At 35.7% G+C, this 23,917-nt stretch overlaps 1 protein-coding gene across 1 annotated transcript in view; it reads left to right on the top strand.

Moving 5' to 3' along the window:
• LOC145667076 (ABC transporter G family member 20-like) overlaps positions 1-23,917 on the top strand; it is a 212,112-nt gene that overhangs the window by 107,116 nt on the left and 81,079 nt on the right. The window contains exons 12-13 of the mRNA XM_081734790.1: positions 15,384-15,505; positions 22,298-22,368. Coding sequence (XP_081590916.1) covers positions 15,384-15,505; positions 22,298-22,368 — 193 coding nt within the window. The remainder of the gene's footprint in view (positions 1-15,383; positions 15,506-22,297; positions 22,369-23,917) is intronic.

Below are 23,917 nucleotides of genomic sequence, written 5' to 3'. Positions count from 1 at the left end.
TTCAACAATTAAAACAGGTCAATTGACATCGATTGATGGGAGTACGGTACGGATCAATGAAAGAATTGGTGGAATACCGACTGTTGTAGGAATTTCTGGTTTACCTGTGTCCAATTCTGTTAGTAATGCTTCGCAAGGTTGTTGTAGGTTAAGTCATTCGCCTCTTATGTCTATCCAGGTTGTTTCCAATCCGGTTTCCATGAACGTTGCAATCCCGGAGGGTGTCTACAATCCTACGGTTTCCTCTGCGCCAGAAACATATCATTTAGGACAAAATTGTGTAACTATACCCTTTTCGGAACAAAATTCGCAACGGGCAAAGAGTACCGTACTTGGTTGTAACACTCTTCCGAACGCCAACTATCGCAATGAAACTTTAATAGGTAATAGACCGTTAAATTTTAATTTATCCGAGATAAGGAATTTACCGATTTTTGCGGGTGAGTATGGTTTAGCTGGATCCTTTTTAGAAGACCTTGAACGGACTTTTGAGTTGTTAGCCGTTTCAGAGCGTAGTAAATTATTACTATTACCACAGTGCCTTACGGCTCGAGCAGAGGCGTGGTATAGAACGATAGTAGACAAAATTCAATGTTATTCGGACTTTGTACAACTTTTTAAAGAAAATTTCTTGTCGAGCAAGATGGAAAGAATTCAGAAAAAGTTTATCCAAGGCATGCGATATGATAAGAACAAATATCAAAGGTTCACTGATTTTGCTTGGAAAGTAATTGATGAATATTATACAGCCATTCAAAATCCCGATGAGGCAGAACTGTTGGAAATTTTACTCGACTGTCTACCAGCCAATGAATCAAAGCTTCTGAGAGCAGTGGAACCGAAAACTATACATCAGCTGATCCTGAAACTAACCGAAATTGAAGGTTATCCCGAGAACTCAGAGTCTGTCATTGAACGGAAGTGGAAAAGACCATACGTGCGTCAAGTCAAGATTGCTAAGAAGTCAGAAAAGAACTTGAAACAGACTAAGGATTCCTCGTCCCAAACGGAAGAGGAAAACAAGAAATAAAATCCGTCGAATGATTCACAGAGTACTTCGAGTATTGGTAATAGAGGAAGAAGAGCCTCCTTCAGATCGAATAATTGGCGAAATAGGAATTATCAAAATTGGAACTCGCAGGAAAGAGGCAATGGAAGACCACGCTTCAAACCGTATATCGGGGAGCAAGGACAGATGTATCGATATGGTGCAAGCCCACAGTTTAACAACCTGAGTACATCTCAGCCGTACATGACAGGTGCAGGAACTTCTGGTGGAACGCCGACCTATCCGATGTACGCGTCAGGTGTTCCTCCTGGAGGTGGAGCAGTGCCCAACACTGTGCCTCCCCAGGCGGTGCACATGGCTACGGCAGCGGGTTCGTTTCCGTCTTATCAGCAGTTCGTGTCAACCACAGTGAGTTCGGAACAAAATGCGAATGGAACGGGAAATGCATATCGCAGTTCACAGTAGGGGAGATTGCGAACTGCGGGATGGATTCCCTGTCTCCCCAAAACAAAGTAGACAAAATTTTGGAAATTCAAAATTCAAGTTTGGCATTAAACCCTCTTTTGTTGAATGAATATCCTCCAAATTCTAAATTAATAGATTCAGTCAATTCGGAGAAAATGAAACATAACTTGAGCACTCCTGTGTTCTCAGTACATTTTGTAATTGATGAGAGGGAGTATGAGTCCGAAGAAGACAAAGGCATTCTTCTCTCTTATCCCTCACCAACTTTAACGTGTTCGGTAGGAGATTTATCTCTTATTTGTGTATTAGATTCAGGGGCAGACGTATGTCTTTTATCAGGCGATGCCTGGAGAAAAATACAAGCTGTCTATCCGTCAGCGAAGCTCCGTCCCAAAACTAACCTAGCACTTAGGGGTTTTGCGGGAGAAGAGACATTCCATGTGAAGGGTTTCCAAGTATTAAATTTTACCATCCAGGGTTATATTTTTGAAGTTCCTCTGTATGTAGTTCAGAAGTTAAAACCTGATTGTATTCTCGGATTTCCTTTCTTCATTAGATACAAGGGGCTTTTAGATTGTAAATCCAAGAAAATTCTTTTGGAATTAGACTCGTTTAAAACTGTTACGATTTCGATGGATCAGCCTAACTACTGTTTAGTCGCTATCGCGGAATCGTCCGTAGATGAACCTAATGAGTTTCTATATACACCCTCAGTCACTAAGGAGGAAATTCAAGAATTCGTATTGAAACGAACAGATCTTCAGGCTGATCAACAGCAGAAATTAGCTTCACTACTCATTAAATACCGGTGTCTCTTCACTGAGAATCCTCGGGTAGTAAGAGTTGAGCCGTATAGAATACAACTTTCCGACGACGTCCCTGTGGTGGGTAAGTTGTATCCTGTGCCGATTCACCTGCAAAAAGAGTTCGAAGAAGTCTTGGACAAGTGGTTAAAATTAGGGATCATTATTGAAGGACCTTCACCTTACCGGTGTCCAGTTCATGTTGTGCGAAAATCCTCAGAAAGTCTTCGGCCAGTCCTAGATCTGCGTGGTATTAATGATAAAGTTATTGCACCAAAAATTCAGGTAGAGCCTATTGCCGACTTGATAGCTCGCGTTAGTGGTGCTCGAGTCTTTTCTTCGTTGGATTGTACTCAATCTTACCACAGTATACCACTCCATCCGGATTCTTACAAATATGTTAGTTTTGTGTATCAGGGTCATCAGTATCAAATGACACGGCTTACAATGGGTCTAAAATCGTCACCAGCCATTTTCCAGTCAGTAATGCACTCTCTTTTTAAACTTTCATCCTTCAAAGATTATCTTATCATATACTTGGACGATACTCTGTTTTTCGACTTCTTTTGAGGAGCATTTCGATCATTTAGAAACGATTTTCAAAATTCTTTGTTCGACAAATCTTTCTTTAAATTTCCACAAATGTAATTTTCTTAATACCGAAATTCCTTTCTTAGGTCATGTCATATCCGGATCATCAGTAAAAATAAATCCTAAAAGTAATGAGGCCATCCGCCATTTTCCTCTTCCACGAACGAAGAAAGCTCTCCGAAGATTTCTTGGTCTCGTGGGGTGGCAAAAACGGCATTTTCCAAATTTTGCAGAGCTGACAGCTCCATTTTATGACCTCCTTAAGAAGAATCGAAAAATAGAATATTCTACGGAGTTACTTAAGCGTTTTGATTATATTAAGAAACTATTGAGTAATCCTCCAGCGTTGACTCAACCAGACTTCTCCCTGGATTTTCATTTATACAGTGACGCCTCTGCGGAGTGCCTCGCTGGATTCGCTGCGCAATTTCCACCGGGACAGGATGATCCGGAGGTTATTGCCTATGCGAGCCGGCGGATCAAACCGCATGAGATTTCGTTATCTATCTTTCAGTTAGAATTGGCTGCAGTTCTGTTCTTATGCGAGAAATTTTCGTACTTTATTTTAGGTCGTCGAACAATCGTCCATTGTGACAATTCGGCAGTTACTTATGCGTTTGGCCTTCGTAACTTAGATGCTAGAACGACACGACTTCTGTTGAAACTTCAACGTTTCGATCTTCAGTTCGTTCATATTCGGGGGACGGATAATGAGATAGCAGATCTATTGAGTCGCTACCCTCCTGAGGTTCCTGAGATTAAGGAGGAGCATTTCATAAATTTTCTAACGGCCGCAGATTCAAGTTTCTTAAACCTTGCGGATGTTAGACGAGAACAAAAACAGGATGAGTATTGTAGAAAAATGCATCACATTTGGAAGGGTTGTCCAGGCAATGCACGAATATGTGAGGATAATGGTTTAATTTATATTAGAAATTCGCAAAATTCCAATTGGTTACTGGTCATTCCAGCCAGTCTCACAAATTTGGTAGTTTCGGCCGTTCACAACCGTGGTCATTTAGGAGTGAAACGATGTCTGTCTTTCACGAAAGCCATGTTTTACTGGAGGGGTATGCGTGAGAGTTTCACGAAGTATATACAGGACTGTCTTTCTTGTGCACTCACCAGATATTCATATCGGGTGATTAGGAAGGAGCCCTACCATGTGGAGGCGTCTTTTTGTCATGAAAAGCAGTGGTGGGACAATTTCCTAATAGCCACGGATATAAATACATCTTAACTGTCTTGGACGTATACAGTCGCTTCGTATGCTTCTTTCCTTTGCGAACGGCGCATACAAGGGAGATTGTGACAGTCCTCGAAAAGAGGTATTATCATCATCTTCTTTACCCGAAATATTTCGTGAGTGACCAAGGACCACAGTTCCTCTCGCGTATCTGGAAGGAGTTCTGTCAAAAACATCGTATTCAACATATACGAACCACGCCCTACCATCCGGCGTCCCATGGCATTATCGAGAGAAGACATCGGGACCTTCATCGAATCCTCCGACTGTATTGCCATGACAGCCAGTCCAAATGGAGCCATTTTCTCAAGCACGCTCAAGACTTATGTAACCAATCATGGTGTGAATCGCTCGGATGTACTCCGGCCGAATTATTCTTATCGTACTCAGCGTCGAAAAGCTTTAAACAAAATTTCCCATGGCCTAAGGAGTCAACCTCTGTTACAGAAGAGAAAAGATATATCATAGCCATCCCGGCAGTAGTACCTAAAAGGGAAAGGAGAAAGGAAAAAGAAAAGGGGAAGGATGAAATTACAGAAGGCTGTTTAGTCATGGTAAGGACTCACCACATCTCTTCAATTCCGAAGAAAGTCTTCGCTAAATTCATGTTGACATACCAAGGACCATATTTTGTGAAAAAAATATTTAGAAACTCAGCACAACTTCAGACGTTAACTGGTAAAAATATTGGAACACAGAACTTCGACAATTTAAAATTGTTTCGCTGTTCGGAGGAGAAGCGAGCAGAACTTCTTAATGAAACCAGTGAGGTACTTGATAAAAATTGAAAAACAAAAAACAAGAGTTCACGTAGATGTAAGGATTAGATTTAAGGAGTAGATGTAAGTATTCTGAGTATTTTGTTCTTTCAAAAAAAATTGTATTCCTTTATCAATGAAAACAATTTTTTTTCTCTAAGGCACCCGGAAGATGATACCTCCCAAGATGACAGGTATCATGTGACGAAAATTTGGAACACCCTATATATATTAATAAATTAGATATTGTAGATAGATATGTATTTCATGGTATAAAATCTTATTTTTTGGTCGTATTTCGTGTCATTAGGAAAAATGGTGTCTTGGTTAGGTTAGTTTAGTTCGTAGAAGTGTAGTATATTGATTTTTGTGTCATTTTTTATATTTTCTTGTGTTTTATGATTTTTTGTGGTAAAAACTTCATATTTTAGTGTTTTTCATGTCTTCAGAACATTTTCCTATCGAATTCTGAAGTTAGGAGTCATCTATAAAAGTTTCATAATTTTCTACGTAAATTTTAATAATTTCTGGTTTCTATATTTTCGGCCATCTTAACATAAATTCTTAAAAAGTCCTGTAAATCGAACATTACTTTCTTCTACATGCATCATCTGACGTAAACGAAGAATTATCAGGTGTCAAAAGTTAATTGGTCGGTATTTTTCATCTTAAATCACGATTTGTTCATCCTATTGTTGTCGAGATTTATCAGCCAATCCCCGTAATCATCTTTGTGAGACAGACGCTTTTGAAGAGTAGCATCCATAGTGGATGGTACGGATTTTATTAGTGTGAATAATTTTCGGCGAAATATAAAAGATTTTGGATGATTTTAAGTGAAAAATTAACTTCGAAAGAAAGCCAAAGTGGTGAACGTTCAAGGTAGTTATAAAAAACCACAAAGGACCGAGTGACGGAACGAAACGAGGACAAAATAGGAAGTTGGTGCTTCGTTGCTGACGGCCTCATGGCGTCAGCACGCTGCTGTGATAAATTGGTAATCTTCGGAGGAAGATTATAATTCTTTTGTGTCTATAATTTTTGTTTGCAGGCAGCAAACAGTAGAAATGGAAAAATTAGGAACATTCATCTTCACCTAATTAAAACGGGAAAGTATATGTAGAGGCAGAATACTGCAGTAAAGTGAAGCATCCTAGGTCCAGGTTCGATGTCCGAGGAGTGGAATCCAAAATGTTTTTGATGTAAAATTTGTTCTAAAATATTGTGTTCGAGTTTGTGAGTATAACAATGGTTTGGAAAGTGTAAACAGGAAACCAGGTTAGTGAACCAAATTCATATTACTTTACAGTACAGTTTGACGATCAAGAAGTAATGTTAGTGATAGCTACCATTTGCACGATGTGCGAGTAAAGAACCCGGTCCCTACAGAGCTACTTTTCGATCATTCACATGTAAGCCAAACAGTTTATCTTTGGAAAAGGGGGGGGGGTATCGAAAATGTACATAACATACAGTCTCTTATGTTCGTATGCAATGTAGAAGTAACTAAATCCATAGAAATTTCGATCTCTCTTTATGCTTGCATAACAAAATTTACTTAATATAGTCCTGTACCAAATTAATTAGGTAGTACCGTAATGATTCATACAGAGAAAAATTTGAGAATTCGGTAGTAACGCGTTCTGAAATATCTATAGTGTAGTAATATTTTATACACTCTCGAAAGAAAGGAAAATTTATTGTGTGTACAGCTGCACCACGTCACTGATGGTACGAAGTTCGTATCCCGTCTTCGATACTTTTATTTAAAACCATCAGTTTGCTGTTCACCTTGAAAGATTTTTTTAACGCTAAATTAGACATAAAATGATGAAAATTAGACTATGGTAAGATATCCGTTTTCGCTTTCTGGCACGTCCCTATACTTAATATGTGCATATATATCTATATAGTGTGATATTTTGTGTTTTGTTTATGTATGTACTTGTGCGTAGGTTAACTTTAGGTTAAGTTAGGGTAAGAATGTAATGTTGATGTGTGCAAATTTAATGAATGTTGTGATAGCAGTTGAGTATTCCTGCTGGAGTAATTTGTAATGAATATAATTGATGACAAAATAAGTAATAGAGCACACACAAAACCTGAAGGGGCAGGATGTTTAATTCCCTGCAGTATATATAAAATATAAAACTGAATGCTGTGATTCATGATGATTCTAATAAGTAACCGGGACGATGTAGTAACAATTTGGATTTTTTTTTTTTAAGATTTGAAAGCGAACTTTTGTAAAGATGATTTTTTTTTAATTTTGTGGTAAAGAACATGTAATAACGTTCAATATAGTAAATGTAATACAGATAAAGAAGGTGAATATGCGTGCAGCTGAACAAAAGAAATGTAGCATAATTGTACACATTACAATTTTTTTTTATTTTAATTAAAATTTTCTTGAGATACGAATTAAATGGATAAAATTTGAAACTTAATATTTTCATTTCGAATAAATACAGATAAAACCCAGTAGTTTAGGGAATTTTAGGTACGTTCAAATGGTACAAGGGTAGATTCAGTAACAACGGTCTGTAATAATTATAGTGAAAAGATCAACTGAAAGTGAAACGGTACAGATAGCGTTTGAGGGGAACCCAAATTTAGACATAACGACCTTTTCAAAATTTATTTTTTTTTTTCTTTCTTTCGGTCGTGGAGTAGAATCAAAGAAATTTTTCTCACATTACCCCGTTTGAGTTCAGCGTTCTCACATGATAGTGGAGTGCACGAATGTTTTGTGGGTTGCCAGGCGCACTTCTGTGGGGGCCCAAACAGGTCTGTGACTGGTTAACCTTGCAATGCATTTGGGCATACCTCAATCAAGGGAAGGTGAACGTCATACAATACATAAGTCAGATGCGTAATTACTAGACTTCGGATCGATATGCACTAAAAAACGGCAAAATATGCATGCAAATATGCGCTAAAAATCACGAAAATATGCACTAAAAATATGAAAATATGCACTAAAAATTATAAATATGCACCAATCAAAAGCTAAAGTTAAATGAGGAATTTTATTATCTTTAGAGAAAAAGTTGTATTACTTGAACTACATATACTTGTGTATAACTATGATGCATTCATGCTACAATACACAACTATGTAGTTTTCGATGTTTTCTGGAAAAAACTCCATTTATCAGTCAAAACATTACTGTACATCGAAAATGTTCCTTCCGCGTCACGGGTCGTTAAGGGACAGTATTTCAAAGAAGCGATGTTACTTGCCGATAAATCTGAAATTCTTGCGTCGTTGTTCCCAAGAACACTTTATTTACATTGGACAAGAATTTTATGCCAGGATTTCTCGCGTTGACTGTGATTTTGAAGAAATGTTTGTCCGATTGGTCTTGGTGGCGTCTGTGTCGTTATTGAATCGAACATTTCAAATGTAGTACGAAGTTCTAATCATCGCTCTTCTAATCTCGTTATGATCTTCGAAATTGAACTGAAATGAGTATTGATAAACGCAAGTTCGCTTTTAATGTTTTCAGCTCCGCAAGCGTTCACGGCATCTTGAATACATTTGGTATCTTCGGGTTCAAACAGCTTACAGTCAGTACGTGAAATCAAAATACATCTACTTATATAACCTATACAGTGGCGGATGCAGGATGTGATCAAGGGAGGGGCTAAACCATAATTTGCCGTTTTATCCAGTGTAAAGCAGAATTGAAGCCCATTTTATCCAGTGTAAACGTGAGCAACAAGGAGGGTTGTGGCCCCTTAGCCCCCCTTGGATCCGCCCTTGCATATATATATATATATATATATATATATATATATATATATATATATATATATATATATATATATATATATATATATATGAAAATTTGCAAATAAAAAGAATGAGCCAAATATTTCTCAATAAAGAATAAATATACTCAGAGAAGTAAATAGACATTTTTGACATAAGCATATAGTAAAACCTGCCTATCGAAATTGTACAGGGCTCGCAAAAATCTCCACTAAAGGTTTTAAAGGTAACAAAGGTAGATCTCAGCTTAAGAAAATAAGGTACATAATGGACATAGTGAGATAAAATAAAATGATGTACATAGGTTTACCGTATTGAGATACGGTATTTATTTATCTACGAATTAATACACATAAAACTTACAGTGAACAAAAAAAAAGCCTACATACGGTTCCAAAGGCCAAAACAGAAAGGAGATTTTCAGCGCTCCACCCTCTACCTTTGGCTCCCTTTTGATCTATTGTGTCTATTATGCCCCTTGTTCCATGTCTCTAGACTAACTAGAGAATGAGTTATTGGTATTTGGAAATTACTATGTAAATTGCATTTCGTTCAAAAAGTCGAACGGTATCTAGTACCTTACATAGCTTTGGACTAAAGGTTAAATGTGTAAGTAGGGTTACAAGAAAACCAAGACCTTTACAGACAACGTAGTTCATATACCTAACCTCTCACAGAATGTCTAAACTTTTTCTGAATGCTGCATTCTGGAACTTGAAAATTTCCGTTAAAAAGTGTATTTTAACATTCGTTGTTCGCAACACAGATTCCCCCTAATCAAGAGAATTTAACACATTTTTTAACCTTAAAATTCATGGGACCGTGAAATATTTCCGCTTAAAAGGGCCTGTTAAAGACAATTTTTACTGTGTTAAAAGCCTGTATTCAAAAACCGTATGATCTTATTTAAAAGAAAATAAATCAACTTGAACTTAGTTTTTGTATCCAATTATGTGTAAATCCTAGAATATTTTCTTCTAGCGTAACATTGTCCATTTCAAACAGCAATAATTTACAATGTATAATATTGATACCTTAAATTTAATAAAGTGGTTTTAGCGAGACATGGAGTATGAATGGGAAGAGGGCAAAGTTATCGAAAACATAACAGTAGGCTTAGTAGGAAAATCTGTTTCGAAAGACCGAGGTGCGTATCAAAGTAACACAAGTTATATTTAAATTCTCTCATAAACTCCTTAAAGGAGAACTTGGGAACTTATCTCCTTATCTCAGAAAGTAATTGCTGCAACAAGTTTTATACTTTGTAAAGGAAATATTTTAATAAATTTAGAGCTCATTTTCAAAAGGGTTGTTCATTCTTTCCCGAAATACATTTTTCAACGGTTTTCTTGGGATAAACCTGTCGAACATGAAAAAAAGCGTCATCTGGGTTGTTTCATAATTGTATAAACTCCTTACCAGACTTGAAACTGCTATGAAAATATAAAGATAAACGATAGAGCACTGCTGAAGTTTGAGCTTTTGCTGTCGAACAATATAGAAGTGTCCTCTTCTGAAACCAAGCTTGGTTACTTTGAAAATATTTCTTGTTTAGCATACACTTTGCAAAATATATTTTATTTTTGAATTATTAAACGTCTCTCAACTTCAAACCATTGTCTCAGAAGATAACTTCTAGAAAATTTTTCTGGCCCATTTAGTTGTAGTGCATCTTTGTCCATTTTTGTTCATCTCCCCAAAAGTTGTACGATTCAAATTAACAAAGAAGGGCCATTTCAAAATTTCGGCCACTTCGATCACATGTAGTGCGACATCTTCAAATTCGAATTTTAACTAGCTCAGAATTTTGTCCAATTTTTGTACACCCAAGAAAACATTGTACCATTCAAATAAAAGAGGGAGGGTCATTTTAAAATTTCGGCCATTTCTATTACCTGTAGTGCGACATGTTCAAATTCGAATTTTAACTAGCTCAAAAATTTTGCCCAATTTACGTCCATTTCTGTCCACCCAAGAAAGAGTTTGTGCCACTCAAATAACCCAGGGAGAGCTATTTCAAAATTTGGCCACTTCGATCACCTGTAATGAAACATCATCAAATTTGAATTTTGACTAACTCAGAACTTTGAATTTTTGTCCACTCAAGAAAACAATTGTACCATTCAAATAAAGGAGAGAGGGCCATTTCAAAATTTTGGCCACTTCTATCATTCATAGTGCGACATCTTCAAATTTGAATTTTAATTAGCTAAGAATTTTGCCCAATTTTTTGTCCATTTTTGTCCACCTACGAAGAATTTTTGTACCATTAAAATAAATGAGTGTGGACCATTTCAAAATTTCGGCCATTTCTATCACTCATAGTGCAACATCTTCAAATTCGAATTCTAACTAGCTCAGAATTTTGTCCAATTTTTTTTATTTTTGTCCAACCAAGAAAAACTGTTATGCCATTCAAATAAATGTCGGAGAGTCATTTGAAAATTTGGCCACATTGATCACCTGTATTGCGACATTCTTAAATTCGAATTTTAACAAGCTTAAAATTTTGTTAATTTTTTTTTTTTTTTTTTTTGCATTCATGTACCACCAACAAAATATTTTGTACCATTAAACTAAACGAGGGAGGGGCATTTAAAAAATTGTCCACTTCGATTACCTGTAGTGAGAAATCTTCAAATTCGAAATTTAATTAGCTCAGAATTTTGTCCAATTTCCCTACATTTTTGTACCATCAAAAAAATTGTACCATTCAAATTAACAAAGGAGGGCCATTTCAAAATTTTGGCCACTTCGATCACCAGTAGTATGATCTCTTTAAATTCTAATTCAATCTAATCTAATGAATTTAAATTCTAATCTTTAAATTCAAATTCTAACTAGCTTAAAATTTTCCCTATTTTTTGTAGATTTTTATACCACCAAGATAGTTGAAATTCGAATTTGAAAATGTCTCACTACAGGTGATTCAAGTGGCCGAATTTTTAAATGACTCTCCCTTGTTAATTTCAATGGTACAGAATTTATTCTTGGTGGTACAAAAATATTCAAAAATTCGAATTTGAAAATGTCGCACCAGAGGTGATCGAAGTGGCCGAAATTTAGAAATAGCCCTCCCTTATATATTTGAATGGTACAAATTTTTTTCTTGGCCGGACAAAAATGGACAAAAAATTGGACAAGATACTGAGCTTGTTAAATTAAAACTTGAAGATGTCGTAGTACAGCTAAATGGACCCAGATATTTCTTTTGGTATTCTTATACTGCCCCAGAACCACACAATTTCAAGTCCACATACACACACACCCACAACAGTAGCAACTTTAACTTCTGGATGGGTAACGTGGAAATTTTCTTATAGGTGATTTGACACCATTATTTATATCTTCTTCCGAAAATGTGACAGTTATACATCATTGTAGGGAGGATGAATCACTCATTCCTTTCACATTCTACTCTCCTTTCACATGACCTTCGAAGATATTCTAAACCGACAACAATGAATCATTTCAAGATCTCGAGTCTATTTATATTAGAAACTTTAAATTCCATTTATGAGGAAAATTCTTGGACGTTAAAAATTATCAATTTGGTCGTTCCTTTAAATATGCATTTATATGCAGTAACGACATAAACATGCACTAACCTCCGAAATATGCAAATATATGCACTATAAAACTCTGCTATTTTACCCCAAAACATCTGAAACGAATTTCTGTTTAAAGAGCATATCAATATCACATCAGGAAAAAAACATGCAAATATGCAAAAATCCGAAGTCTAGTAATTACATTTTCTTTTATTTATTTATTTCTGGGTAGATACAAAAATGTTTTTTTTAAGCCAAGATTTATTTATTTATTTACTATTTGTTTGAGAATTACAAGCAGAACTAATAGCCTTTTTCTTTCTTTTCTGTTATGACTGCAGCCAGTGTTGAATTGAGACTTTTGTACAATCCGCGGCAAAAAACCTGCAACATGAGCATATAAGTTTGTTGTGAAATGACGAAGTCTTTTGCTTCAAAATAAGTGTGCACGGGGGGAGGCCGAGGTTTATCCTGGCGTGATTCGTTCCACTTAGACGTTATGTTCATTCCCTGTGCTGTTAGGCGTAGTTTCACAATAAACTTACATCCTCATGTTGCAGGTTTTTTGCCGCGGATTGTACAAGGGGACCTCTGTTATCGCAACAATCGCGACTTATTATTGTCTGGTCGGTTGCAATAACCCACATATTACCATTTGTCACCAACTAACGTTGTAAAGCGTTTGTGTGCGTCTGTATCTAATTTCCAAACTTTTATTTAACTTCGACTTTATACGAGAACGCGCTTTGTTACTTTGAACAATTAGGTTGGGCAAAAGAAGAAACTAATTTTCTTTAACAAACAAAAAATCTTTGGTTTTAAGCTTCTTTTATTTCCGAAAAAAATAAACATAAAAAAGCGAATATTTTAATGAATGTGTATAGATATTCTAGAGGAGGCGCATATATATTCTTGGGGGGGGCTCAGCCCTTCTTGAACATGCCTGAATTCAACACTGACTGCAGCTTTTCCGTCGGAACGAACTCTGTCACGCTTTGAGGATCGTGCATTTAAGTTTGGTGGTAGTCAATGTCAAGAGGAAAGAAATTTGTCCTAGATAATCGAGAAATTTGTGAGATTGAAGCTTGCTGTGCAGGTCTGCTTGAAGGTGACACAACGGCTTCAGAAGCGGTGTGCCTGTCTACCTCTGTCTAAATACTTCTTTGTTTCCGTGTGCTCTGGCATGTTTAATATGAACAAATTCTGCTTCAGAAAAGTTATATTTGTCAATTATTTTATACGATATTTTTTAAAATCCCTTCATATCTATTTTTGAAGTAGCAGTTTTTGCATATGCCTTTATCAATTCTCCCTCTTGGTAGACCGACAGAACTCTGCATGGATAATTTGACATTCATTTATCAACCTCTTGTGAGTAATAAGTCTGAAATGGTCCTATGAAACAAGGTTGAAATCCATAGGTTGAAATCTATTTGATATATGTATCTTAAGACATATCATTATTACACCATACTTTCTCCCCCCCTCCCCCCAAAAAAATACATCAAGGTTTCTAGTATGGGAATAACACACATCTCAAATTAAGACAATTGGGTCTTCTTGAGGGGGTTCCACATAATTTATAAAGTGTTAGAACCAGTCTCTAAAAATGTGAGCCAGGATCCATGCAGGAGGATGCCATTTAGCAATAGTTACTGGAGGTCAGCCGTACAAAAGTCCAGGCTTTATATTTCTGTTGGAAAATGCGATCAATTGCGGTACAAAAGTCCCGGATGAACTCATACATGAGACAATTGTCATCATTGAGCCTCTTTCTTCTCATGAAAGAGCTCCGAGTGGCTTATTCTGCTTTACAGAAATAACTTTTGCACGTCGCAACTAAACCACGCTGATACCAATTTCATCTACATTTAATACTTTAGCTGGATTTATATCTTCATTACCTTCTTGAATTCAGATTCTAACGTATCATAAAGGGTTTTAACTTTTTCCATAACACAGCTTCCATTCCAATTCCTAACACAGCTTAATTCTTTTTCAATACATCTATCCTCCTTACACTTTCTTAATTGAAGTGCAGGACTTAATATTGACGAACAGTGGGGCAATTATTGAAAAAAAAACTTAATTTGTAGCTTATTTTTCTACCGGTCCAGGGAGGGAAAGGGATTTATAGTGTACCGTATAGTTTTACTGCTGTCAACTTCTATTATGATTGGCTCAGTCCGTTCTGACCAGCCAATCATTTCACAACTAGTTTCTAGGATCATTTTATATTTATATGCAACTCCCACTTGTTTCCTACCATGTGTGATGAAGCCAATATGTTGAGTTAGTTGGCGAAACTGTTACACATTTATTACTTTTAAATACACTTGCTTTGTTTTAGTAATTTGTATTTCCAGTTTAAGTTTTTCAGATAGCAAAGCTAGTATGAACCAGCAGGCCTGTAGATGGCCCAAAAATGTAATGGTGGCCCGGCTGAAGTTAGGGGGGGGGGCGATGCAACCATAGTATAGTTCATTTGCCAGTCTACCGTGAAAATTTTAGGGAGGCCAACCAAAATTTAGGGGGGCGGCCCCCCTAGACCCCTCCTGGATGCGGGCCTGTGAACCAGTTAATTAAATTTACACGTACGCCATCTATATCAAAGGAAACTACTTGAATTGGTTCATCCAACCCGAAATAATTGATAAAAGCATACGTAGATATGAAGAAGAGAGAGTAGTAATTTTACTCCCATCTGACGCACAACTCCATTTGAGATAAAAATGTTTGTGTATCTTATGATATCAGATTCATATACCAACAGTATTTGAATGCACATTGGAATATCGACATAAAATGAAGCAGAATAATACATTTGGTTTCTATGTTCATTTACAAGCAAAGAGAAAGGAGAAAAGAAGAAGAAATAAATATTTACCAGCCAGCGAATAAAGGAAGCAGAAAGTTTAGTTCTTTGTTTAACACAGGCCTGTATCGACCGGAGGGCTCGGGGGCCGGAGTGGCCCCCTAAAATTTTCATGGTAGGCTTGCAAATAAACTATAATATGGTGATGAACTATAATGTGGTTGAATCAGCCCCCCCCCCCTTACATTTTTGAGCTGGTTACGGGCCTGGTTTAACACATAAAGTCTATGCATCTTTTCAACTGAAAATTTATTTTAATTTTCTTTATGTTTTATATTCCTTTTAATGTAGTTTTCCGTTTATTTTTATAGATCAACAAATATATTTTAACACTAGGAGACAGATACTTCTTGCACATTCGAAATTATCAGAGCATTTAATGAAGCAAATGGGAGAGTTAATTGGCACAGCAGTATCTTTTACACCAATTCAGGTAATATTTGCAATTTTAGTTCAAATATAACTTTATTTGTAAAAAATATTATTCAAGGTAGTTCTAATAGAGTTAAGGGACAATGTTTAGCAGAAGCGGTCGAGCTATTTTTTCTAAAAAATGTTAGTTTCGGTAGTTTCTGTTCACATTAGGTTGATTTCATTAGGTTTGGTTAGTTTATGTTAGATTATGCTAGAATAAAAGTCCAGCATAATTTTCGAAAAAGATAATAATAGAATTTTGCTCATTTCTATTATTATTAGGTTAGTTCAGGTTAGATTAGATTTGCTTAGGTTATATTGGGCCTAAGTACTTTTATCTTCCATTTGTCCTATAAATTTAACATTTTCTACGTACTTCTGGACCCCTCTGCTAAACATTTACCGAGTTGATTGTTACAGAATTGTCCAGAAAGAAAAGAACCTAAATTAAGCCAACCTAGCCTTCCTACTTTACTTACTCTACCCTATCCTACCCCAAATCGCCTCTACTAATTTTCAATTCGTTGGAAAAAGGTGAAACTTTAGCATTATACATGGAGGCTTTCTGTAACACAATAGCCGTTCTAATAATTAAGATGCAATAAATCTAATTTTCCTTCTTCCCATTGCGTAGAATACTGTTAAGATGGCTTCACTTTACATCTACAATTGTAAAATATTTCAAAATGTTGTAATGACTCTAACAGTCGCCATTACAATTCATAAATGTTGTTGGCACTTTCTTTAATATAGTTAAATTAATCTTATCAAGTAACTTCTGTCATAGAAATTGGACCAGCGTTGCCAGACTCACAGCTAAGAATTATTCCAAAACCTGATCGAAATTATGCTAAATTCTGTCAAATTATGCTAGATCCTCATAATTACTAAATTCAGGAGTTTTTAAAGAAAAAAATGTCTAAAATTAAAAATAATAACTCAGGATGTAGAAAAGTCTTCCTGTTTTTTTTCCTTTTTTTGTTCCTACTAACCTAATTCAAACGAACAAACAAACAAACAAAAAAAGATTGAAGTTCCAACACAAACATTAAAACTTCTGGAAATTAGAGTTTTTTGTACCTTCTGATTTTTTTCATTTTGAAAGAAAATGACCTCGCAGTCAAAGGATTAGAAAACCCTGGGTGGAGCTCTAAAAAATAAATAAATAATAAAGAAAAATGAATCTCTGGAGTGGACTGGGTGAAACATGGCGAAAGGCCTTTGAGTCACCTGCATTTGTGTGCTATATGTTTCATCTTAACGTCAAGAAGCTATCGTCTCCAATAAAAGTCGTTTTCTAGCTCATTTTCAGAAACATTACTTTTTTTTACTCCCACGCCCCTTCTCTAAAGGCATCGGTAAAGCGATAACCTCCGGCCGTTTCAATTTTGCTTCGAACAATAAGACTGCCTGTATGGTTTACCGACTGTATGAATCAATGGGAGAGGATACATTTCTGTCGTTCTATCTCTTGCCACGACCAGCTTCTTTCTTATCTCCAGATTTTGCAGCTTTTTGATAAACTTGCTAAAATTATGCTATATTTGGGCAGGATGCTAAAAGCAAGATCCTAGATGCTAAAGACATGCTAATTATGGTAGATCTGGCACCGCTGAATTGGACACTCAATAAACTAGGGAAAATGTGACAAGAAAAGGGAGAATTTTGTGTGTCTAGGGAAATTTTCTTAAGGTAACCTACGAACACTGCCTGAGTCAAGGCAAGGCGAAACAGGTGAAATTTAGGAAGTAAATGTCTGCGAAATTAACGATAATTTTAACAAAACTAACGTCAACTAACGAAGTGAGGTGACGATTTATGAAAATTATTTATAGATGGGCTAATAATACACTTGTGGGAAACTTTACTTTTTACGTTATGCTACGTCTAAGTACTTGCATCATTCATTTCTCCTGTGAATTTTGTGTTTTTTACGTGCTTCTGGACCTCTTGTGCTAAACATACTCCATATATATTATATATTTACAAGTTTTATCACACTATCAGGCAAGTTTTATCTATGTATCATTGTTCTTGCTTTCAACTCTTGATAACAGATTTTTTCAAATTCAGAGATACTATATACAGAATTGCTTATAAGGAAGGATTTACAAATTTTTGAAGTTGTCGTGAGGCATTGTGCGTACATTTTGTGGTAATACATTAAATAATTTCATACCTGTATACTTATAACTCTTTTGAGTAGTGGTTAACCTAACTTGTAACATATTAAGATCGCCTTTATGCCTAGTATTGTAGGTATGAACATCACTTCGGTAATTAAAATTATCTAAATTTTCTTTTATATACATGAGACCGATAAATAAATAAAGAAGGCATTGTCATAATTTGAATTTCCTTAAACACTTCCTTGCATGATGCTGTTTTAGGTAGTCCCTTAATTATTCTTACTGCTTTTTTTTTTTTTTTCATTTGAAGACATTCTGTGCACCAGAAGAATACCCCAGAATATTATTCCATACTCCAAATGTGAATGAAAAAACCATTGTACGATGTTATGAGATTTCTCACTAATTACAGTTTTTAATTTACGCAATAGAAACAATCCTCTGGATAACTTTCTACATAAATTTTTTGTATGTTCATTCCAATTTAACTTTGAATCGACGTACATTCCTAACAGTTTTACAGATTTGCGTGTATCTGAATGACTCGTAGAATTACTAAGATGAACGTACATAGTTTCTGTTTTATTCTGATTTACTGTAAGTCCGTTACATTTAAACCATATAGAAGACAACTCTAACATTTCACTATTCCTACTTTGAACATCAATTATATTTTTGTCTGAATTTACAACAGTAATATATTCAGCATATAAAACACAACTATTGGGCAAAAAAACTTGGAAAATCATTTTTATATACAAGAAAAAGAAAGGGACCCAATACACTACGTTGTAGAACACCATTTGTTACACACATGAAACTTGATTTTTCGTTTCCAATGCGAACAGCTTGTTTTCTATTACTAAGATACGATGCAATTAAAGATAATTGAAAGCGAGTAATACCATAATAGTGTAACTTCGCAATTAATATATTATGTGACACGGTATAGAACGCCTTACTCAAATCTAATAATGTAACCCCAACATGAAGATTGTTCTCCAAATTATCTAACACTTCTGATACTATATTTTCCACGGCTTTAGTCGTGGAACACCCAGGTCTAAATCAAAATTGCATATTATGAAATAATTTACTTTCCTCAAAATATCTTGACAATTGATTCTTAATACATTGCTCAAAAACCTTAGATATTATTGGTACCAAAGACATTGGGCGATAGTTGTTAAGCTCAGTTTTATCATTTTTCTTGTAAATCGGAACTGTAACAGTCAATTTAAGGCACTCCGGAAATTCACCTCCGAGAAGTACGCAATTGAATAAATAGGTCAAAGGTTCAACTATTATGTCTATTATCTTCTTTAGCATGTTGTTAGAAAACCCATATATATCCTCACTATTCGAACCTTTTAATTTGTTGACTACTGACAGTACAGTTCTAATATTTATAGGGGTCCATAGAAAATTAGTACTAGGTTGATTAATATTTCTCTGTGTCAATAAGCAAGCGAAATCTACTTGTGAACTAATGCCATTTTTGTGCCTACCAATTAGTTTGTTAGCACTATTTACAAAATATTCATTGAATTTATTTGGGGATATCTTTATCGAGTCTTCAACAACCTGTTTCCCTAGCTCCCTGTTAATAATAGACCAGGCCGCAGAGCACTTATTTTTTGAATTATTTATGAAATTCTCATTCGCAGCAATTTTCGCCATTTTAATTTCTTTTCTGTACAATTTTCTTGATATTTTATATTTCTCTTTGTCACTGACTGACCCTGTCGCATTAGCTATGTTATAAAGAGCCATTACTTTATTCCGGAGCAGTTGAAGGCGAGGTGTAAACCATTTGGGATTTCCTCTGGTCAATTTGTTAACGCGCTTGTAGGAAGTAGTTCTTTTTTTTACAGGACAACATTCATCTAGATATTTAGTCAAAGTCCACATGAAATTATGAAAGACTTCAGAAATATTTTTACAGTTTAAAACTACGTTTTCCCAGTTAGTTTCCCTTAGATTACTTCGTAATGTTTGTATGTTAGCTTCCCCCATTATTCTAAACTTTTTAGTTCTAACATAGTTAGAATCCATGCATACTGTCACAGGAATCAGAAGCCACAAACCTTTATGATCAGATAGCAAAGGCTGTATGATACCACACGTCATTCTGGTCTTATCTTCATTAGTAAGTACATTATCTAGGCATGCAGATTTTCTAGTTGGTCATAATAATAGTTGTGGGATCTGAGGATATCACAGAATAGACTTCGTACCGGTGAATTAGTTAGAACGTCAATGTTCACGTCACCAATAAAGAATACTTTATAATTTTTGTATTTATTAAGATAAATGTTTAACTCTTCCCAATTAGCAATGAAAATATTGACATCTGAGTTTGGGTTTCGGTATATGGAAACAATTATTACTTTTATGCTTTTTAGTAATAACCCAACTACTTCAAAACTCTCTTCAATACAAAAACATTCTAAATTCAAAACAGTATATTCAATATTAAACGAATTTTTCAGATATATACCTTCACCTTAGTCCAGTTTCAAGCGAAATCAACAAGAGGCAAACGTGGCAATTTATGAAGCAACCTTGAGTGATCGGAGTCGCATGCCCTTGAAAAGCCACTTCATTGAATATTTCAAATTTCTTGAATCCATTGCCAAAGAACGGAGAGAGAATCGGTATAATTCGTGTGGAGCTTAAAGCCTATGGAGCAAAACATTGAACTTCCCGTATGTATCTGATCAAGCCATTTGTGCAAAACTAGCAAACCTTCTTAAAGAATATGAGAGCTGCAGAAAGAAACAAAACTTTAATTGATTGAACAAACTGTTTGACATGACCAAGGTAAAAGACGAATGGATGTGCAAAGAGTATAAGTACCTCTACAAACTGCAAATTGAAAGCAAGGGCCAGGTTGGTTATTCCACTGGCAAACCTTCTATTGAAAAGGCCATACAATCATCCAAGCGAAGGAAGGCAATCTAAGCGAATCTCTCGACATTTACCAGCTCAGCGACACCTAATTGTTCCTCAAGTAACACGTACTCATCCAACAACAGCGAAGATAGTCCTTGGGCGGATGAGAATGCAGCATGAACGAGCACAAGGAAGCGTAACACAACAGGTATTGCAAGACATCTTGTTACAAACTCAAAGCTGTTGTCCCAAAGAGCAGAAAAGGTGTGCAACTAGCTTTCTGGCGAGGGCATTGAAATCCCAACCCCATGTTAGCAATCCACAAGGCTGTCTACACTAGAGCTGCTCAGATGAAGAAGCACTTGGTGAGCACACTTCATCTGGAGAAGTGGTGCATTCACTTTGACGGCAAATACATTGATGACTTTGAATATCTGGCCGTGGTTTACAAGAATGAAGCAAAAGAAATTAAGTTGACTGCGCTGAAATTGAAAGATGGAAAAGCTCAAACAATCGCAGAAAGCGTGAATACCGGCAAAAAGAGAGAGGCGTTGTTGTTCGGCTGCAGCAAATGTTTGAAGGTAAACGTCACTCCAAACCCAAGTTCGTCAACTGATAGAACCATATGCTGGATCGTGTTTTTCGCGTTGTCATGGACAGTGAGCTATATGGGTCGACTAAAACACCAAAGATGAAGTACTTCTTTGAACAGGATTTGATGAGCAATTATGATAAATTGAAAGCCTTCAGCAATGGTAAAACTGAGATTAAGGGAACAGGCGGCTGGAGAGACGACATGGAGTTTCTCTATCAACTCACTCGTGTCCCAATCACCTCACTAAGAGGAATGAGGTCTCCTTCGTGAAGTTTCAACAGATCCCAAACATTAGCAATGCAAGCTGAAACTCTCGTGCCATTCTAGTAGCCCTTCTTGCGTTTATTGCGATGTCTGAAACCCGGAACAGGCTTCATAAAATCTGTTCATTCATTTCTACTCACGGGCTGACCATCGGTTCAGAAGTCAATTGTTTCACGCTGAAGATTTTGATTGATTATCTGCAGCTCTGAGTGACTACCCAACAGGTCTCAAATGCTTCAAAACCCACTGGAAAACAGATGAATATCCAACTAATATTGCCCGAAGCAACCAGTACTGTGAGCATGGGATCAAAGTTATGCAAGACTTTTACGACTTCTGCCGCAAAAAGGACAAACTCTTACTGAGATTCATCCTGTCCAATGACATTATAGTGAATAATTTACTTCCTTTTATGTTTGGTGAGCCTATTTAATGTTGTATGTATGTGATTCTAAAGCTTGTGTTCAATCTTGTGTCTGCCTACATCTACTTCAAAACATGGGCAAAAAAGGTGATAATTAAAATTTTTAAAATCAGTTTGTGCGTGAGGTTTTTTGCATCATACTACCCTGAAAGTGCGATATTATCAAATCTTCAATGAAAGTTCACCAAATTATGATACAGACGTGATCAATATATATATATATATATATATATATATATATATATATATATATATATATATATATATATATATATATATATATATATATATCAATGTATATATATTGATAAATTCGTTAGGTGGGTGGAACAACTTCACAGACAGGAACTTACTTATTAAGAAGACGTGAGTAGTAGTTGTTCAGTAATACATCTGAATGTAATCTGAAATTGTAATTTAAAAGTTCTACTCATAATGAAATAGAAACACAACGTATTTTATTGTTTCCATTCTATTAATTTAACTTCTTTACTTTTTTTGCAGTTTAAAAAACCTTTTTTTGGAACAGATGATTACACATTCACAGATTATTTGGGTCCAGGTATCATTTTAACGTGAGTACCTCTGAAAATAAAGCTGAAAAGATGAAAATCCGTTAATCAGTAATGACGAATCTCTCTTGGTCCATAGTTTATGAACAATCAAAGTATTGAACTAATAAAAACGAATGTGTTCTTAAACACAAACTATTTGCTGAGCAAAACAATATATTCACATAATAAACTACATACGTGTTACAGTTTCGCCAACTAACACTTTGGCTTCATCACTTTGTTAGTTGGCGAAACTGTAACACGTATGTAGTTTTTTTTTTTTTTTTAACGTGAATCGCTCAGCAAATAGTTTGTTTGTGTTTTAGAATATACAAACAAAGCTTCTACTTATGGAAGATATTACAGAATGTGTTCTTGTTTGTGATCGCATCATCGCCAAATGGCTGAACCGATTCACATTAATTTTAAAACACAATTACTACCTACCTCGAACTTTTTTTTTTTTATCGTAACACCTTCATTAAAATTTGGGGGCAGTCCTAATTTAGTATGGGAATAAATTATATTTAAATTTGTAAAATCACCCCTAAAATTAGACTAAATTTACCAAAAAGGGCAGATTTCGGGGGTTAATCCCCTGTGTAAGTGTGAATTGGGAGTTCAAAGTTATGCCAAAACCAGAATATTTCATGCCGCAACAATGGATTCATGAATTATTACATTTAAATATTGTCCAGTGTTCATTGTTATACGTCATAAAATATTTCCCATTGTTTCTAATGTAGAGTTTTAACGTAAACCTCACACTGCCAGTGAGGAAACGAAACTTAGTAATACCATACATATTCCTATTACATACAACGACAGTCTTACAAGGGACGTATGCGAACTGTGATATCTAGATATTTATGAAAATTGATACCCTGACTAATTGTGGATTGCTAATCATCATGGTTAGAGTCACTTGGTTCCGAAATGCCTTGTTTACCCGCTACGTCTAATACATATACCAGGCAGAGACTGGATGAGGCTGTGCCAATTCATATCCCAAAAACACCGGGAAAAGGCAGAAAATGAAAAATGTGTGCAGATAACCTGATACCTGCAGGAGGGGGACTTATGACCAAAAACACGGTAGTAGCCACACAAGCAGTGTTGCCACCCAACACAAACTTATAGTTTCTCAAAGAGAAGGCATATCATTTTATGCCACTAAAATAATTGACATAACATGTGAAAGAAAATAACCAAAAGATGCCATTGTTGCCAAATATTTGGCCATTGTTGCCAAATAAGGGAGATATAAGACTCTAAACTGAGAAATTATAGGATCCGTACAAAGAAACGAACAAATATTCAATAGCAACAAGACTGCAGAAGGAACAAAGTATAGTAGAGAGTAAATCACAGCATGCACAGCATCCAGTGACTAATGGTTTTGATACAGGAACCACCCGAAAAGGACACATATTTGAGTAATCATAGAAAAAAGACGTCCCCTGTGACAATGCAGAAATGTGAACAGCAAGTCATCTTCCTTTAGCGCAACAATTCGAATGACGTTTGAGTAGAATTGATCTCTTGAACCGTTTCTGAGAGCTATAAAACG

This window comes from Thermobia domestica, chromosome 12 (genome assembly GCF_964235325.1).
Source record: "Thermobia domestica chromosome 12, izTheDome1.hap1.1, whole genome shotgun sequence".
Classification (NCBI taxonomy): Eukaryota; Metazoa; Arthropoda; class Insecta; order Zygentoma; family Lepismatidae; genus Thermobia; species Thermobia domestica.
This window is presented reverse-complemented; position numbering and strand designations above follow the sequence as displayed.